Source organism: Mirounga angustirostris, unplaced genomic scaffold (genome assembly GCF_029215605.1).
Source record: "Mirounga angustirostris isolate CCGP_5_RB_7025 unplaced genomic scaffold, mMirAng1.0.hap1 SCAF_6, whole genome shotgun sequence".
Lineage (NCBI taxonomy): Eukaryota > Metazoa > Chordata > Mammalia > Carnivora > Phocidae > Mirounga > Mirounga angustirostris.
Window position 1 is genome coordinate 35,820,575 of NW_026991714.1, and position 15,212 is coordinate 35,835,786.

Genomic DNA, 15,212 nt, shown 5'->3' on the forward strand with positions numbered 1-15,212 from the left:
AAGGGAGAAACAAACAGCGGCTGCTGGCTTTAGCAAGGCAGAGGGAGAGCAAGAAGGTGGCACCCACCAGCTTCCAACCCTGGAGAATATCTCAGCAGGCTCCTTCCCCCACCACCAATGCTTTAAAACTAGGAAATGTGAGGGCGCCTGGATGGCTCAGCGGGTTAAGCCTCTGACTCTTGATTTCAGCTTAGGTCATGATCTCAGGATCGTCAGATTGAGCCCCGCGTTGGACTCCGCGCTCAGCTGGGAGTCTGCTTCTCTCTCTTTCACCCCGTCTCTCTGTCCCCCCCATATTCTCTCTCCAATAAATAAATAAATCTTAAAAAATAAAATAAAATTAGGAAATGTGTCCCATTCACATAAAGTCTGGACACTTTTCCAAGGGCTGCTTCTGCATTGGGCCCTAGGGTGAGTGAGTCTGTGCAAGGGCCCTTTAAGAGCTGTTTCTCAGTTCACCATGGACCTGACCTGCAGGTCTGATGAAGATGAGCCCCATTGGTGTTCAAAGCCAGATGTTTTGGGGCTCATCTCTCAGAGGCCAGTCTTAAAAGTTGGGATGCCTGATGTATGGTACAAACCCTTCAATCCTCCGGGAGAAGCTCAGGGTTGAGTTCCCTCCTGATTGGGGGTCACTATACTGGGGTGAGGTTTATGGTGAGACTGGATCTCAGCCCTTCCTACTCATTTCGATGGGGTTTCCCTCTTCTTTGCCCCATGTGAAGGGATTGCTCCCCCAGTTTTTAGATTTCTTTTCAGAGGAAATTGTTCCACATGGAGCTGTAGATCCCTTGTGTCTGTGGGAGGTGGTGAGATCAGGATCTTCCCATATTTGCCATCTTCAACCGGAAACTCACTTTAAACTTTTAAATGATATTTCTTCTTCCATGGAGGTTTGACTGACTTTTCTACTTGTCAACATTAGTTCATGTTGTCAACAGTTGGGCACTGAATCTCAGAAAACACTGAGCTTGAGATTTAAAAGTAGGGCAGAGAAAGCTGTTAGGACAACAGACTAACCTAACATATCTGAACAGGACAGGGTCAAGTTCACACTCAAAACCACAAGGGTGCTGTGAAGTACAATGATTTCATACTTGTGATGTCATTTTGTTCTAACATTAAAGCCAAGAGTCCTCCCCACTCAAGGGCAATGCCAATTTCCCAGAAGGCTCGTTTCTCAGAGCCAAAGCTTCAAAAGATGCCAAAGCAACCCAGGCTGATACTTAGTCTCATGTTATTTCTCAATTTTATGCTTAATTTGCTCCTTTTGGTTTTATGTATTTTGACACAGCCAAGTGTATGTGGGGATTTCCCCATAGTCCTTTAAATGCCATAAAACTTTAATATAGGGAGATAAAAACAATAACAAGCCATGCCTCCAAGCCCTCACATTTAGTTCTTCATTTGAGTTAGACACTAACCAGTTTTAGGTACTGATTTAGACTTTCAAGCACTTGCACCGCTTTAAATGCCCTTGTGCGATTCCTTAGCCTCTTCCCCCCACCCAAATGAAAATGATGTTCTGCCCATAAGCCAGGCATGCAACACCCATTGATTGCACAAAATGGCATCTTTACAGTTCTTAAGTTATTATCATAATGGCCTATGTCGTACAGGAGCCAATGCAATTTAATATGGTTTTAATATGGTTCAGAATAAAGTCAAGATGGATGCCCAATTCCCAATTTTAGGCATGCAACTCTGAAATGTCTTTTTGGAAAAAATGAAATAATGCTCCTGGAAGTCTGTTGAGTTAGTCTGTTTTCAGCATAATTGCCTTCTCTCAGCTTCCTAATACCCTTAAAACCTCTGAGAGTCTTTAAATGTACAAAGTTCAACAAAAATACCTTCAAAGTAGATTAGTTCTAATTATGTCTAATATTTGTTTGCTGCTTTATTGAATAAACTACATTTGTTTAAAAAAGAAAAGAAATTCACTTAACTGCACGTCAGTCACCCAAATTTTAAGTGTACAAATGAAATGGAAAACATTTATTACACAAATTTAATTACAATTCTAAGAAATAAACATGCAAATTAGATAGAGTTCAATTTGCACATGCTAATCCTCATCCTTGATCTTATTCCCTTCCTCCCTGATTTTCAGTCTGTGCCTCTCCTTGATTCCTAGGGAGCCAGGCAGCAAGAGGTTTGGTTTTTCACAGTCGGAGGATCACTGTTTTAAACAAGTGTTATATTTAGCACATCTGGCATAGTATCAGTAAACAAACATTATAGTCTTTGTAACACTTTTGTGCAGGTGCCTTCCCCCCCCCCCCCCGATTTTATTAGGTCTATGCCTTCCAAGCCTCTGTGTTCATTACACCTGAAATGACCCATCTCGACTATGGAGGAGTCCCTAGACAGAAGTTATGAATTAATGTTTGAAAAAACAAACTCCAATTGAGCCTAAAATAGGGGAAAATTATTATTTGCAAAATAATGTGATTCCGGGGCTTAAATTACATTCCCTTGACCAAGGACAACCTCCTTTATTACTTTTTTATTTCCTGGAGGTTTTCCCTGGAGGCTCCCCACCCAGAAAGAGTTGCCAATTCAAGTTGCAGGAGGACCAATGTTGCTTTTTTATACATATGCAGCTCCGGAGGGGAACGGGCGGGGGCGGGCGGCGAGGGGAGAATAACTGCTTGGTCCTGCAAAGACATCTGTTTCTCATCTCCGTTTGCTGTGGCAAAGGAGAAGAAAGTCTTTTGCAAAGGGTGGGAAAGGCACAGATTTTTTTTTTTTTTTAATCACACGCACACACACAACAACAACAGAACTAAACCAAATAATAAAGAAGAAGACATCTCAGAAGGTTGCAGAGTGAATACGTTATCCGGCTGGAGCCGAGCCCCCAGGGCTGGGGCGGGAGCCGGGGAGCGCGTGGGGTCTGGGCTGCGGGCTGGAGCTGGGCCCGCGTGTCCCCGGGCACCGGGAGCGGAGGGGAGGGGAGAGCGGGGAGGAGAGGGAGGAGGGAGGGCGGGAAGGAGGGAAGGAGGCAGGGGGCGGGCTGGGGTGGGGGTGAGGGGAAGGCGCCCCGTGTGCTGCCTGAGGAGCGGCGGCGGCGGCGGGAGCAGAGGGAGGGCGGGAGAGCGGGCGCGCTTGTCATGTTCCCTCTCTCACCCTGGGGGCATCCTGCAGAACCTCTCCTCGGAAATCCACGGGGAAATGGCAAACAGGATTGACGGGTTTCACACGCTCCTCGCTAGACAGAGCCGCTCATTACCATAACCGTCTGCAGCGACGGCGGCGCGGCGCCCCAGTCGCGGCGGCGGGACCTGCCGGGACCCTCGCCCGCCGCGCACCAGCGTCCACCGCCGACCGGGCCGCCGGGCCGGGCCCCGCGCCACTGTGCACCGGCGGCCGGGCTGGCGCCGAGCCCAGAGCGGACCAGCGGCAGCGCGAGCGCTCCGGCCGCCGCCTCCCGGCTGACCCCGCGGTAAGAGTCGGGCCGGGCGCGGGCGGCGAGGCCAGGGCGGGTGGAGGGCGAGGGCCGGTCCCCGCGGGCGTTTGCGCGCGCCCACTGGCACCCCCGCGGCCTCGCGCGCGCCGGGGCTGCCGAGTGGACGCGCACCGGCCGGCGCGGGACCCGGCCGGCGCGGGGGCCAGGACAACCACCCGGGCGCCGGAGCGGCGCGGGCTTTTCCCGGGGCTGGCGTGCGCCGCGGGGCCTTTACCGGGGCGGGAACCGCTGCCGCCTGCGCGCACCGAGCCGACTCCGGGGGCGGGTGGGGATGGCAGCCCGGGTGAGCCCCCCCAGGGTCCTCGGCGGCCGCTCCCTCCCTTCCCCTAGGGGACGGGGGGGTCAGTAGGAGGGATGCCCCCGGGGTCTGGGCGCCGCGGCGCTGGGCAGGTGGAGAGGGAGGGATTGTGGATGTCAGGAGCGCGCGTCTGCGAGAAAAAGGAATAGCTGCAGGAGCTGACACCTTCTGTCCTCCGCCACCTCCGCCCCCGCACTCTCCTCCCCGGCAGCCGAGGCGCGCTGCGGGCGGCGGCGGCTCCTCTATCCTCAGCTCACCTCCCCGGCGGGCTCGGCTGCTGCCCGCCTGGTCCACGCCTCCGCCTCTCTCCTCCCTTCCTCCCCTCCCGCCTCCTGGGCCCTAGCAACTTTCCGGAGTGCCCGGCTGGGGCCGCGGAGGCGGGGGGCAGGCGGCCCCCCGGCCCCAGGAGGCGCGGACGGTGCGGGCGCTGTCCCCCTCCGCCCGGGTCCCACGGCCGCGCACGGCGCTCCCGCAGCCGCGGGCTCCGAGTGGGCTTGGCCGGCGAGGGAGGGAGGGCCGGGCAGGCATCTGCTGCGGGCTGGAGCGCGGGGCCCGGGCCAGCCTCGCCAGAGCCCTGCCAGCCGCCGTGAGTCATTTCCTTGGAATCCTACCTTTGGTGTTTATTTCCCTTAGAAGGAAACTTGTTTTTTAAAAAAAAAAAAAAAAAAAAGAAGAAGAAGAAAAGAAAGAGTAATAATAGCTCTTATTCTTCAGGAGAGGCGCACGGCTCCGGCACCGTGGAAAGACAACTTGCCTTTGTTCCCAGACACTTGGGGTGTTGTTTACTTTCTCCTGCGGCCGGCAGGGCTCGGCTCGCTACCCGGGAAGGGGCTCCGGGGCCGCGGCACCGACCCCTGGGGGTGTGTCTATGCGGGAGCCCGGACGCGGTGCCTGCAGGGGGTCGGTTCTCCAAACCTCACCACCCCAGTCTTGGGCCTGGGATGGGGAGACCTGGCGCCAGGGCTCGGACACCTGGACACCCCATCTTCTCCTTCAGGCCCAGCACCCGCGTTCTTAGCCCCAGGACCTGACCTAAAGTTCCTGGCCTCTCGAAGCTACAGCTGAGAAATGCATTTCCCAGGGTAGACAGGTGTATTGCAGGGACTGGCAGAAAAACGACATCTATTTAGAAGGGTCGAAGGATTTTCTTCCACCCATTCAGCCCCTTCCATCACCACCACCACCAGCAGCAGCAGCAGCTGGACGAGCTGTTGGGATCTTGCTAAGCACAACGTCGAGGTCAGGGGCTTGATTCCACCTGGGCAGCCCCAGAGGTGCCTTGACAATATCAGCCCTTTACTTCTCGGCTTTTCAGTGTGGGAATCCGATCTCTAACTGCTAGAATGCTCTTAATGTTCTCTAATTTCCAATGAGAGATGGGGGCAGGGCTGGGCAAAGAATGATCTGGAGCCCCCGTTAGATTCAAGGGGCCACTGAATCTAGCTAGCCTGTTCTGTGGGCCAGCCACTCCTATTAGCATTAGAATGGCTCTCAGGAAAGAACAAGCCTAACCCATCTGGAAAAACCAAATTGTAGAGCAACGCCTGGTAACTTTACGATGAACATTTGCTGGAAAAGCATGACATTTTAGCCCTCAGCCTTCTGGGAATGCTTGAGGAGTCATGCCACTACATCAGTTGGGTGACAGAACAGACATGCAGGAGCCTGGAGATAAGAGGTTAAGGACCTTCTTATTTTTTACTTTTTAAACCCATGTATGGACCAAACACACTTTTAACAGCCTTCTTTTGAATCCACTCACCTCTGATGTTAAAAAAACAAATTTTACCGTAATTGTACATCTTCGTGGTTCTATCTGATATTAACAGCGCATGAATTTGTGGATTTAAACTTCTGAACTCGGTAATAGAATTATAATGTAAATCTCATCATACAGAGAATAATGACAGTTTGGATCTGCACATGTAATACAAATAAAGAGTCATGTGAAGCATTGGTGCATAGCACCACACACTCCCGATGCTTCATGCGTGTGGAACTTGCCTTCTTAATTTGTTAACATCCCGGCATAAATTCTAAATAGGCCAGGAAGACTCAACTGCAAAATCTCCTCCCCGCTCCCAAATAATCTGAAGTCATTCATATTTTATTCAGACTTAGAAATATCGTTTGTGGCACTGAGCTTCTCCGGTTTAGGATTTTGTGTGTAAAAGTTTCCAGTTCAAAAAAGAAAACCTTAGAGAAATCAGGTGTCATAATGGAAAGAAAGAGCCAAGATAAAAGGACTATGCTGTGTTTCCAGTTCAGATGCATTCTGATAGGATTTCATATGCTGGAATCAATACTAACAAATAGAAACACTGAAATCCTTAACCACCAAAACAGCTACAACAATAAGCCATTAAAATGGAAACAAACTCTTAGGAACATAAAATAGCACAGGCCCATATAATATCCTATTAAACAAAGGTAATTGCTTCTAGGGGGCCTACAAATGCTTCACTTTCTTAAGGGGCGTGAATTTGTCAACCTTCTCTAGTTTTATGTCATAAAAGTTCAACATAGACAAAAAGCTTGGGTCTTATTCCCAGAATCCCGCACAAAAGTGAGTATGAATTTCAAGCTGGAAAATAGTGTTGCAGTCAGTGAGAGAGGGCTACTGAGAGAAAGCTATAATTCATGTGCTCCTGGCAATAGCACTCGCTGATACAACTGTCTTTTATAATAGGTTAAGAAATTAGACCATTTATGAGAGTCTCCCAGGGAATAAATTATCATGAGGCTTGATATCTTGTTTGGATGCTGAGTTTGAGGGGTGATAGAATAGCTTAGTTTATCAAATCAGTGTAGTGTAAATTTTTTGATGAGTCAAGAGCAAAATAAATGGCATGTCCCACCGTTTGCTTTTAGAGAATAATCGAACCGCTCTTTTTTTTTTTTTTTTTTGTAATAAGGTTTTACTCGCAGTAAGTCTTCGGCTGCTGCATTTTAAAAAGAAAAGGGGTAGGTGGTTTGGCAGCCCAGATCAGCTGGGTCCTCATTCTGGCCACTGACACGGACACTTACCCTGTTCATCCTTCAGTGAGGTTGGGACAGAATTTAGGATCTCAAGAAGAAGCCTGGATAAAGGATGGAGTCATTCCTGGAAGAGCTGCTCTGTTAGCCATAAGGACTTCATCACTTCAGTGAAGCTATCTCCCCTTCCCCTGGTGGTTTTCCTTCTTGTACCTGGAAGTGGACCCTTGTTAGAACACCTAGGTAATTATACTCTCCTGCTGGACAGCGGTAAATTCGCCCTTTCCCCAAAACCTTAGGAGCTGTGTAATTTGGAGAAGAAAGCATGAACTAGACCCTTAGTGTATATTTGAAAGACAATCAATCTTCAGAAAGCAGGCCTGACATCACTCTTTGTGACAGTTCTTTAAATGGCAAAGTGGGATAGTGGAGGTTCGGGTCTTGTAAAAGGAACTGGCCATTAATAAGGCGCCAAAGCTTCTGTGCTGTCACCACTGATCTCTGGCCCATCAGTCTTTTTGCCCGAGTATCAAAACTCTCTTCCCCCTTGAACTCACCCTTGACCCTGCCTTGAGCCTTAGTTGGGACCAAGTGAAGCCCCTGCGCCCAGGGCGGCGGGGGGGGAATGGCCCACACCACGTGAGCCGTGCAGGAGCCCAGCGGGCATCATGGAGCAGAGAGGCTCCCAGTCTCCCCACAGGCCCCAGGCAGCGGTGGGGGCTGAAGAGGAGGGCCGCAGCGCGGTGCCTCTTGGAAAGTTCCTGCCTTGTGTCTGGGCCTTGCCGAGGAAAGTTGTCGGCTGCCTCTGGCCCTGAAGCCCTGGCTCCTGTTTAATATTCTGCCTGCTCCGTTGATGTTGTGCTTGGCTCCTGTGGGGCTGCAACTCCCGGCTTGAAACCGGAGCCAATTTTCTGTCTTCATCTTACAGTGTTTTGACTGGAGGCAGATCCAGTTCAGGCCGATCAGGGCTGGTGGAAACAACTACCAAGTGTGTCTCTGTCTGCTTCGTTTTGGGAGAAGAAAGTGGAGGGAGCCCCAGAATGTTGTAGAGGAACTGGCCCTGCGGAAAGGAGAGAAGGAGGGGGCAGCTGCCCAGCCCGAACCCGACGGAGAGCATCAGTAGGGATTACGGGGAGATTTCGGCCTCCCCACCCTTTCCTTTTGATTGATTAGCGGATTTCATCAAAGGAGACTCTGGGGGGGGGGGGGATTGACTAGAAAATTGATTTTTGCCTTATTAATAGAAAGGAAGCGCAAGGGTTTTGGACTTGCCTCTTAGCAGTCCATTTTCCGCAGGAAGGTCAGGGGGAAAATGTGTTGAGGAGGCAAAGCAGCTGTCTCAAAGAGGGCTGAGGGGAATCTGAGAACAATAAGAAATGGGATTTTAAAGATCCGCCCATGAAATGCAGATTGCTGAACACAGAGGCTGAGCTAATAGCAGCAAGAGAGTTTGCTGAGGTTTTCTTTGAAAAAATAATCAAATGTTTCAGGGTGAAGGGGAGGACCGAGAAGTAAAAGTTTCCCAAAGCAAAGGAATGAAAATGCCAAGGCCATCCCTTGGCTTACTCTTGATTAGGGCTGTTTTCTTTCTTTCTTTCTTTTCTTTTCTTTCTTTTTTTTTTTTTTAGATCTGAGGCTGTCAGAGATGACTCTGGTTCTGTCCATGAATAGATTCTGCGAGCCCATTGTCTCGGAAGGAGCTGCTGAAATTGCTGGGTACCAGACACTATGGGAGGCTGACAGCTACGGAGGCCCGAGCCCCCCTGGGCCAGCACAGGCCCCTCTGCAGGGAGACCGGGGAGCCGGTCCCCCACTGGCAGGTACTGCCCTTGACCTTCCCCCGCTGCCCTCGGCAGCCAGACTCGTGGGTGGCGGTGGTGTCTGGGGCGCCCTTCTGAGCTGAGAGAGCTGTTCCAGGGACTTCCCAGGCTGTCTGTGCCTCTCTCCTAAGTGAGCCCAGGGCTCCAGGGAGAGGATCACAGGTGATACTTAAATTGCGTTCAAACCTGAGTCTACACGTGCTGCTACTTCATGTGTAAGTTGTGCCCCCTATATTTTTAAAAGAACCAAACCAGATTTTGAAACCCTGAGTTTGGGTTTTGGTTTTTCACCCTGTGGAACTACACAGTTCTCTCAGAGCTACACAAGCCCTGGTGAGCTTTTGACAATGAAATCTTTATCCCCTGAGACATAAAGGAATCTGCACTTTGGGCCAGAAGCTATGTGTCTCCTTTTTTTATTAAGCACACAATTGGCTTTCGTGTTCAGGGGGAAATTTTTTTAAATACAGAAGTATGTTCTTCCTGATTTTTTATTCTTACATTCTAAGGTAAGTTCCTTGGATTTTTGTGTGCTACTACTTCAAAAAGAAAAAAAAAAAAACCCTAAACTATAAACTAAGTACTCCCTTGAAGTTCATTTGGGATTAAAAGCTCTGTTCTTTCAAAATTGGACCCTACTTTGATTCATGGTTGACGTGTTACATTTTTGAGGAGAAAAAAAGACTTTGGTTAGCCCAAATTTTAAGTTAAAATTTTTTTGAATTTCATATTTTGAAAGAAAGAATATTATAACTCCAGTGTGCAGATAGTCATTTGCTTCCTTATCTACAGCCAATAACATTTTGAAGTTATTTGGTTATTCATGCTTACGGTTAAAGATGTATACATTTGAGCAGTGGTGTCCTATTATCATGGAGTTAATTAAACAATTTGAATAAATACTATCCTCCCCTTTATGAATTTTGCTGTTTGTACATAAAATTAAGATTCTGAGTATTTTGTAAATGCTGACGTAGGTAATTTTCCTTTATAATTACCTAGAAATCCTTACCTAGCTTGGGTCACAGAATTCTGTATGATAGCAAATATTAAGACAAATGTTTATTTTTAATCACCACATGTACAGACAAATATATAGCCAAGTTATCTTCTATAAGGAAATTAAAGGAAAGTATTTTGTTTGGAGAACCTCTGGCAAACCACATGTCATTTGTCGTGTCTGATTTATTACCACAGGATCACATTACAGGGGAATTTCAAATCCTTTAACAACATCCAAGATCACATACTTTAAGAGAAAGTATGTGGAAGAAGAGGATTTTCACCCACCGCTCAGCAGCTGTAGCCATAAAGTATGTTTTTTTAATAGTCATTATTCTTATTAAGAGTTTAAGATACTTAGTAACAGTTGCTTGATCCATTTCCAGAAATTAAATTGTTCCACCCAAGCAATGAAAAGGAGCCACTTCTCAGTAGAGCCATATTAATCGTTGTCACTTTTTTGGGTCCTCTGTTATTTTCACAAGCAGTCGAAGAAAGAGCCAGCAGGAGCTCCTCTACCCAGAAATAACAAAATTATATAATCCAAGGAACATCTTTTTTACAAATGCCTTGACTGTTCCCAGGTTGCGTTCGTGGTTGTGAGCAGCCCATGTTTTCACGTGTGTGCAGAAACGCACTGTTCTTTCCTGACATCTCCCCACTGCCCACACTCTAGGTCCCATGGCCAAAGCCCCTTCTGTGTGTGCCCACCTGGGAACAGTTCCCCGGGGCTTCTCTTGACCTCTTAGAGGTGGACTCACTATCCCTTGAATGTGTGCGTGCAAGTAGAAACACGCACTTCATTGCACACTCATGACATAGGTTTAGTTTGTTAAAATATGTAATTCATTCCCTAGAAAAGGCCACAGCTAACTCTTTTGCATGCCTAAGAAGAAAATACTGGAGGGGGGTGGGGTGGGAGGGATGGGGTGACTGGGTGATAGACACTGGGGAGGGTATGTGCTCTGGTAAGCGCTGTGAATTGTGCAAGACTGTTGAATCTCAGATCTGTACCTCTGAAACAAATAATGCAATATATGTTAAGGAAAAAAAAAAAAGAAGAAGAAGAAGGTAGCGGGAGGGGAAGAATGAAGCGGGGGAAATCGGAGGGGTAGATGAACCATGAGAGACGATGGACTCTGAAAAACAAACTGAGGGTTCTAGAGGGGAAGGGGATGGGAGGATGGGTTAGCCTGGTGGTGGGTATTGAGGAGGGCACATTCTGCATGGAGCACTGGGTGTTATGCACAAACAATGAATCATGGAACACTTCATCTAAAACTAATAATGTAATGTATGGGGATTAACATAAGAAGAAAAAAAAAATACTGGGATCCAGGAAGTGCCTAGAAATAAGAAACTGACCACCTAAGCTTTTCAAATACCACTTATTTTTCCTTACGGTTCTCTTCCTTTAAAAACTATCTACGGATTTAATCAGGGAGGGTATAACCCAGACCATAGTTGTCTGAGATGCGGAGAGGGTTTTTAATTTTTCGATTGATCTTCCTCTGTGTCTCCTCTTACCCCTCTCCTCACCACCCCACATGCTTGTCCTTCAGTGTTGCCTTGACCTTGCTCATAAAGACGTCAGCATGGGTTGGCAGGTGCTGGGCTTTTCTCTGAACGTATGGTTCCTGCCTTTGGTTAACCTGGGCTGGCTTCGTTCGCAGTTCCTCAGGTCATGCTACCAGGTGGCTTTTTTTTTTTATGACCTGGAAAAGCTGGCCACCAGGACACAGCAGTTTATTTCCTCTTTCATTTCTGTGTTATGGTTGTAGCTGGTTCCCAGTGGCTACTGGATTTGTACCAGTCATCACCCAGTGATAGTATTACACTGCTCAGAAGTGAGTCTTCTCATTTCCTCCCTGCATCTCTCCTCCTGCCTGGGCCCTTCCATGGACTGATCCTTTCAGGGGCTGAGCCTCAATTATTGTTGTCCCTCGATCAAGTAAGGATAATTGCGAGTGTGAAAGCCAGAGGGACAGTACTGAACATAGGTGTCATGCTTCTGGCCAGGGTTTGAAGTAGACTTATTATGACCTGCATTTTGACATCTTTCAAAGGACACTTAACTGACGTATAATACATGAGTGTGTGTGTGTGTGTCTGTGTGCGTGCGTGCATGGGCTTCTATACACATACATAAAAGCACAAGTATCCTAAGAGTACAGCGTGATGGATTTCACAGAGTGAACATATCCATGTAACTAGCATCCAGATCGAGAAACAATATAAACAGCCACTGAGAACCCCTCCTTGTGCCCGTTGTTACTACCTCGCTGCCCTCCGGAGAAGCTGCTCCCCTGAATTCTAGCAGGGTAGATGAGTGTTGTGTGTTTCGGCATCTCCCTCCCTGGGCCATTGAAATCTCAAACAACCTGACTTGTCGCTGCTGAGGTCTGCACTGGGATGGGATTCCCAGATGCTTGACCACACCATCGAGGCGGGAAGGTCGGGGGAGGACGTGAGCAACATGGGGGCCAGCATCCCTAAATGAACCTGGGAGAAACAGGACCCCAGCAGGCCCAGCTCCAGAGACTGCCCCGAAAGCAATATACTGGGAATGGCATGTTTACACCGCCCATGTCCTCTAAGTTTTCTCTTCCTTTTTTGACTTTTAGACCATCTCGATTTTTGAGGAACGAGCCCACATCCTGTATATGTCATTAGAAAAGCTCAAGTTTATCGATGATCCTGAAGTGTACCTCCGAAGATCTGTCCTTATCAACAATTTGATGAAACGGCTCCATGGTGAGATTATCATGCAGAATAACTGGTGCTTTCCTGCCTGCTCTTTCAATGGCACCTCTGCCCAAGAGTGGTTTATGGCTCAAGACTGTCCTTATCGGAAGCGACCGCGGATGGCCAAAGAGGAGTGTGAAAAGTTTCATGCCTGCTGCTTTTACCAAGAATGTGGTGGTCACTACCTAAATCTGCCCCTTTCTGTCCATGCTAGTGTTGGAAGTGCCTCCAGCACTGTCCCCCCCTCCCCCTCGTCTTCCTCTTCCTCTCCCCCTCTGCCTTTACCGAGCTGTTCCCACCAGGCGGATTTCGATGTAGGCAGTGCACCTGTTTACAAGGGTGATGGCCAGGGACCTGCCAGTGAAATCTTTGTCACTCATGTCAGGTCACTAGGTGTTCAGGAAAAGGCCACATTAAGTGATGAGAAGGCAAATAATGACACCAACAGGGATGGTGGCCCCCCGAGCCATGAACCTGTGGGAAATGACCTTGCTTTTGAGGGCAAAGGCCAGTTTTATGATTATTTTGAGACTGGATATAATGACAAAAGCAATGTGAGTGAGTCTTGGAAAAAGTCCCTAAGGAAAAAGGAGCCTTCACCAAGTAACAAAGCGTGCTGTGGCAAAGGGAGTAAACTATGAGCCATCTCTTCATCGAGCCTCTGAAGCATGCACAGCATGATCAATTAGCTCTCATAAATTTTATTTTGAATGGATTTTATAGTTTTGTACAACTGATGAAATTATGCCATGAACACGCCGTGTCGTTTTAATGCCTGGAGAGCAGATTGCATAAAACATCTGTATAGTAGATCTCAGCAAGCTACTTAGAAATGTGGTGATGTTACCGAGAAAACAGTTGACTTAAATGCTTCAAAGTATACCTTAGTTTTCTCACCGAAAAGGTCAGTAGATTAGACTGGGGGACAATGTGCCCTTGTGATCTTTTCAGTGCCCCCAAGGAGCCTGTCACTAGCTAAGAAACGGCAGCGTGTTTGCCAATTTAATTAGGTAGTTATTTGGTCAGCAAACCAACGTAACCAGCAAAGGATGTCTGCTTCTTCTATATGATACAGTATTTTTTTTCTGAGTAAAAGACTGAAGACAGGGAGCTAGATGAAGTGGCTTCACCATGCCGTTAAGGACTTGTCTTTAACAGTCTTGCATGACAGATGAAAATGGGATGTAACATAATGAAACACCTGTCTAGGTGCGGCAATCAACAATATGTGTAGAAGGGTAATCCCTGCGAGTTCCTGGCTTGCCTGCGATGCGTGATTAGGCAGTTAGAGAGGTGTTATACAGGGCGATTTTTGGTGCCTTACTTTATCTTAATTTTTGCCAATGTGAAAATTAAGGATAAATCAGAGTTACAGCAGGGATTTAACAAACAGGAAAAAAAAAATACACAGGGTGGATCAATATTGTTTGGAAACCGTTAACTTCGAAACTATTGTGTTCAACTTTTGATTCAACATCTCTATTCTTCCTTTGTTTTTGATGCCCAATTGCTTTTGGATTTGGCATTTTTAGAAAGGGATGGGGGAAACAATAGAGCTGTTAGAAACCAGCACTAAGCTGCTTGAGCTTTTCTATGGCAACGGGTCTGTTGCTGGGGTTTGGGTTTTTTGGGTTTTGGGTTGTTTTGTTTTGTTTTGTTTTCTTGTCCAATGAAGTTCATGAACCAGTGGCATGCGTTATACTTTAATCTGTTTTGCATCATTTCACTCGTTTAGATTATAAAAGCATGTGGTTTTTTATATATGACTTTTGCTGTTGATTAAGAAGCACAATGTTAATAAATGATGTGGTGATCAATAAGGTTTTATCTTAAAGAATGTAAAGACTTTAGTTTTTGGAAAGTTATTTTGGAGAAATGGGACCCAGTTGGCAATAGCTACCATGTATTTGGTCAACAGTTTTCTCCATGATTTCTTTAATTTGTACATTTGCAAGAGTGTTCAGAGTGCCCCTCTGACCGTCCATTGTCCTACTCCAGCCAACTCCTCCTGCTAAACTGTATTCCAGTTTCCAAGGTTGCTAATTGAACTTGGGCCTCCTTAAACAATACTTCACAGGAACCAAATGCCACACAGAGGAAGTAAGTCTTCCCAGTTTCTCCAAGATAAAGCTTTTTTATTATGCTATTAATATTAAATATAGGTCTCATTCATACAGTGTATGAGTAGGATCATCATTTGGACAATGTCCACAAGGACCAATTTTTAAAACATGTTCTTGTGTTATGGCTAAATAGTCTAGTAATGTTTTGTCCTTTATTTTCAATATTTGATAAACATTTGATGTTGAAAACTTAGATGATAGATGCTTGTATATGAATGTGTTGTAATAAAGTGAGGTTTTCTTGATATATATTTATTAAAATGATCAAAATTCATTCAGATTTTCTTATTTTAATGATCATCGGCAATGTTTCTCTTTTCTGTTGCTGTTTCTCCTTTAAAAAAACTCAAAATATCTTAGTGTAGGTAGTGGCCACACGGGAGTTTTCAAAATGAAAGACTACTTTAAGAGGTCAGCCTGACTGGTGTTTTAGAAGAATCCTACGTTGTGAATTTAGATTTCTGTGGATTAAGAGACCAATGTTAATAAGTGATGTGGTTGGTTATCAAGAAGGTTTTACCTTAAAGAATCTAAAGATTTTTATTTTTGCAAAGTTTCTGACAAAAAAATAGCATACCATAAATACTGAATGAATCCTGCTGATTGCCTTATGAAATGTCACATTGTCAAAAAGATGACCCATATGTCAGCAGTCGAAATAGCTGTAGATTATTGCTGTTGGTATTCCATACAACTCTGTATTAAGGTTCTTCCTAGAGGCTAATATTTTATTTGATAAAGGGAGAAAGCTAGTTGGAAGCTTAATTGTCAAATGTAAC

At 46.6% G+C, this 15,212-nt stretch overlaps 1 protein-coding gene across 3 annotated transcripts; it reads left to right on the forward strand.

Moving 5' to 3' along the window:
• The first annotated feature begins 3,306 nt into the window (after positions 1-3,306).
• On the forward strand, positions 3,307-14,707 carry SERTAD4 (SERTA domain containing 4). 3 transcript variants are annotated; one of them, XM_064594123.1, is made up of 6 exons: positions 3,307-3,445; positions 6,811-6,986; positions 7,672-7,862; positions 8,372-8,563; positions 9,761-9,876; positions 12,190-14,707. In XM_064594123.1, the coding sequence occupies exons 4-6, from the start codon at positions 8,389-8,391 to the stop codon at positions 12,949-12,951; spliced, it is 1,053 nt and encodes a 350-aa protein (XP_064450193.1). In that variant the 5' UTR covers positions 3,307-3,445; positions 6,811-6,986; positions 7,672-7,862; positions 8,372-8,388; the 3' UTR covers positions 12,952-14,707. The 3 variants fall into 3 exon arrangements, with proteins under 3 accessions (XP_064450193.1, XP_064450192.1, XP_045733117.1); XM_064594122.1 differs by having other exon boundaries at positions 3,309-3,445; positions 6,683-6,986; XM_045877161.3 differs by lacking the exons at positions 6,811-6,986; positions 7,672-7,862 and having other exon boundaries at positions 3,311-3,445.
• The last annotated feature ends 505 nt before the right edge of the window (positions 14,708-15,212 follow it).

Bases quoted from the DNA above. Each gene is read 5' to 3' on its own strand.
- SERTAD4 (XM_064594123.1), top strand. From the start codon at position 8,389: ATGACTCTGGTTCTGTCCATGAATAGATTCTGCGAGCCCATTGTCTCG. The intron at 8,564-9,760 runs GTACTGCCCTTG...TTATTACCACAG, and splicing joins AGCCGGTCCCCCACTGGCAG to GATCACATTACAGGGGAATT. The intron at 9,877-12,189 runs GTATGTTTTTTT...TTTGACTTTTAG, and splicing joins TCAGCAGCTGTAGCCATAAA to ACCATCTCGATTTTTGAGGA.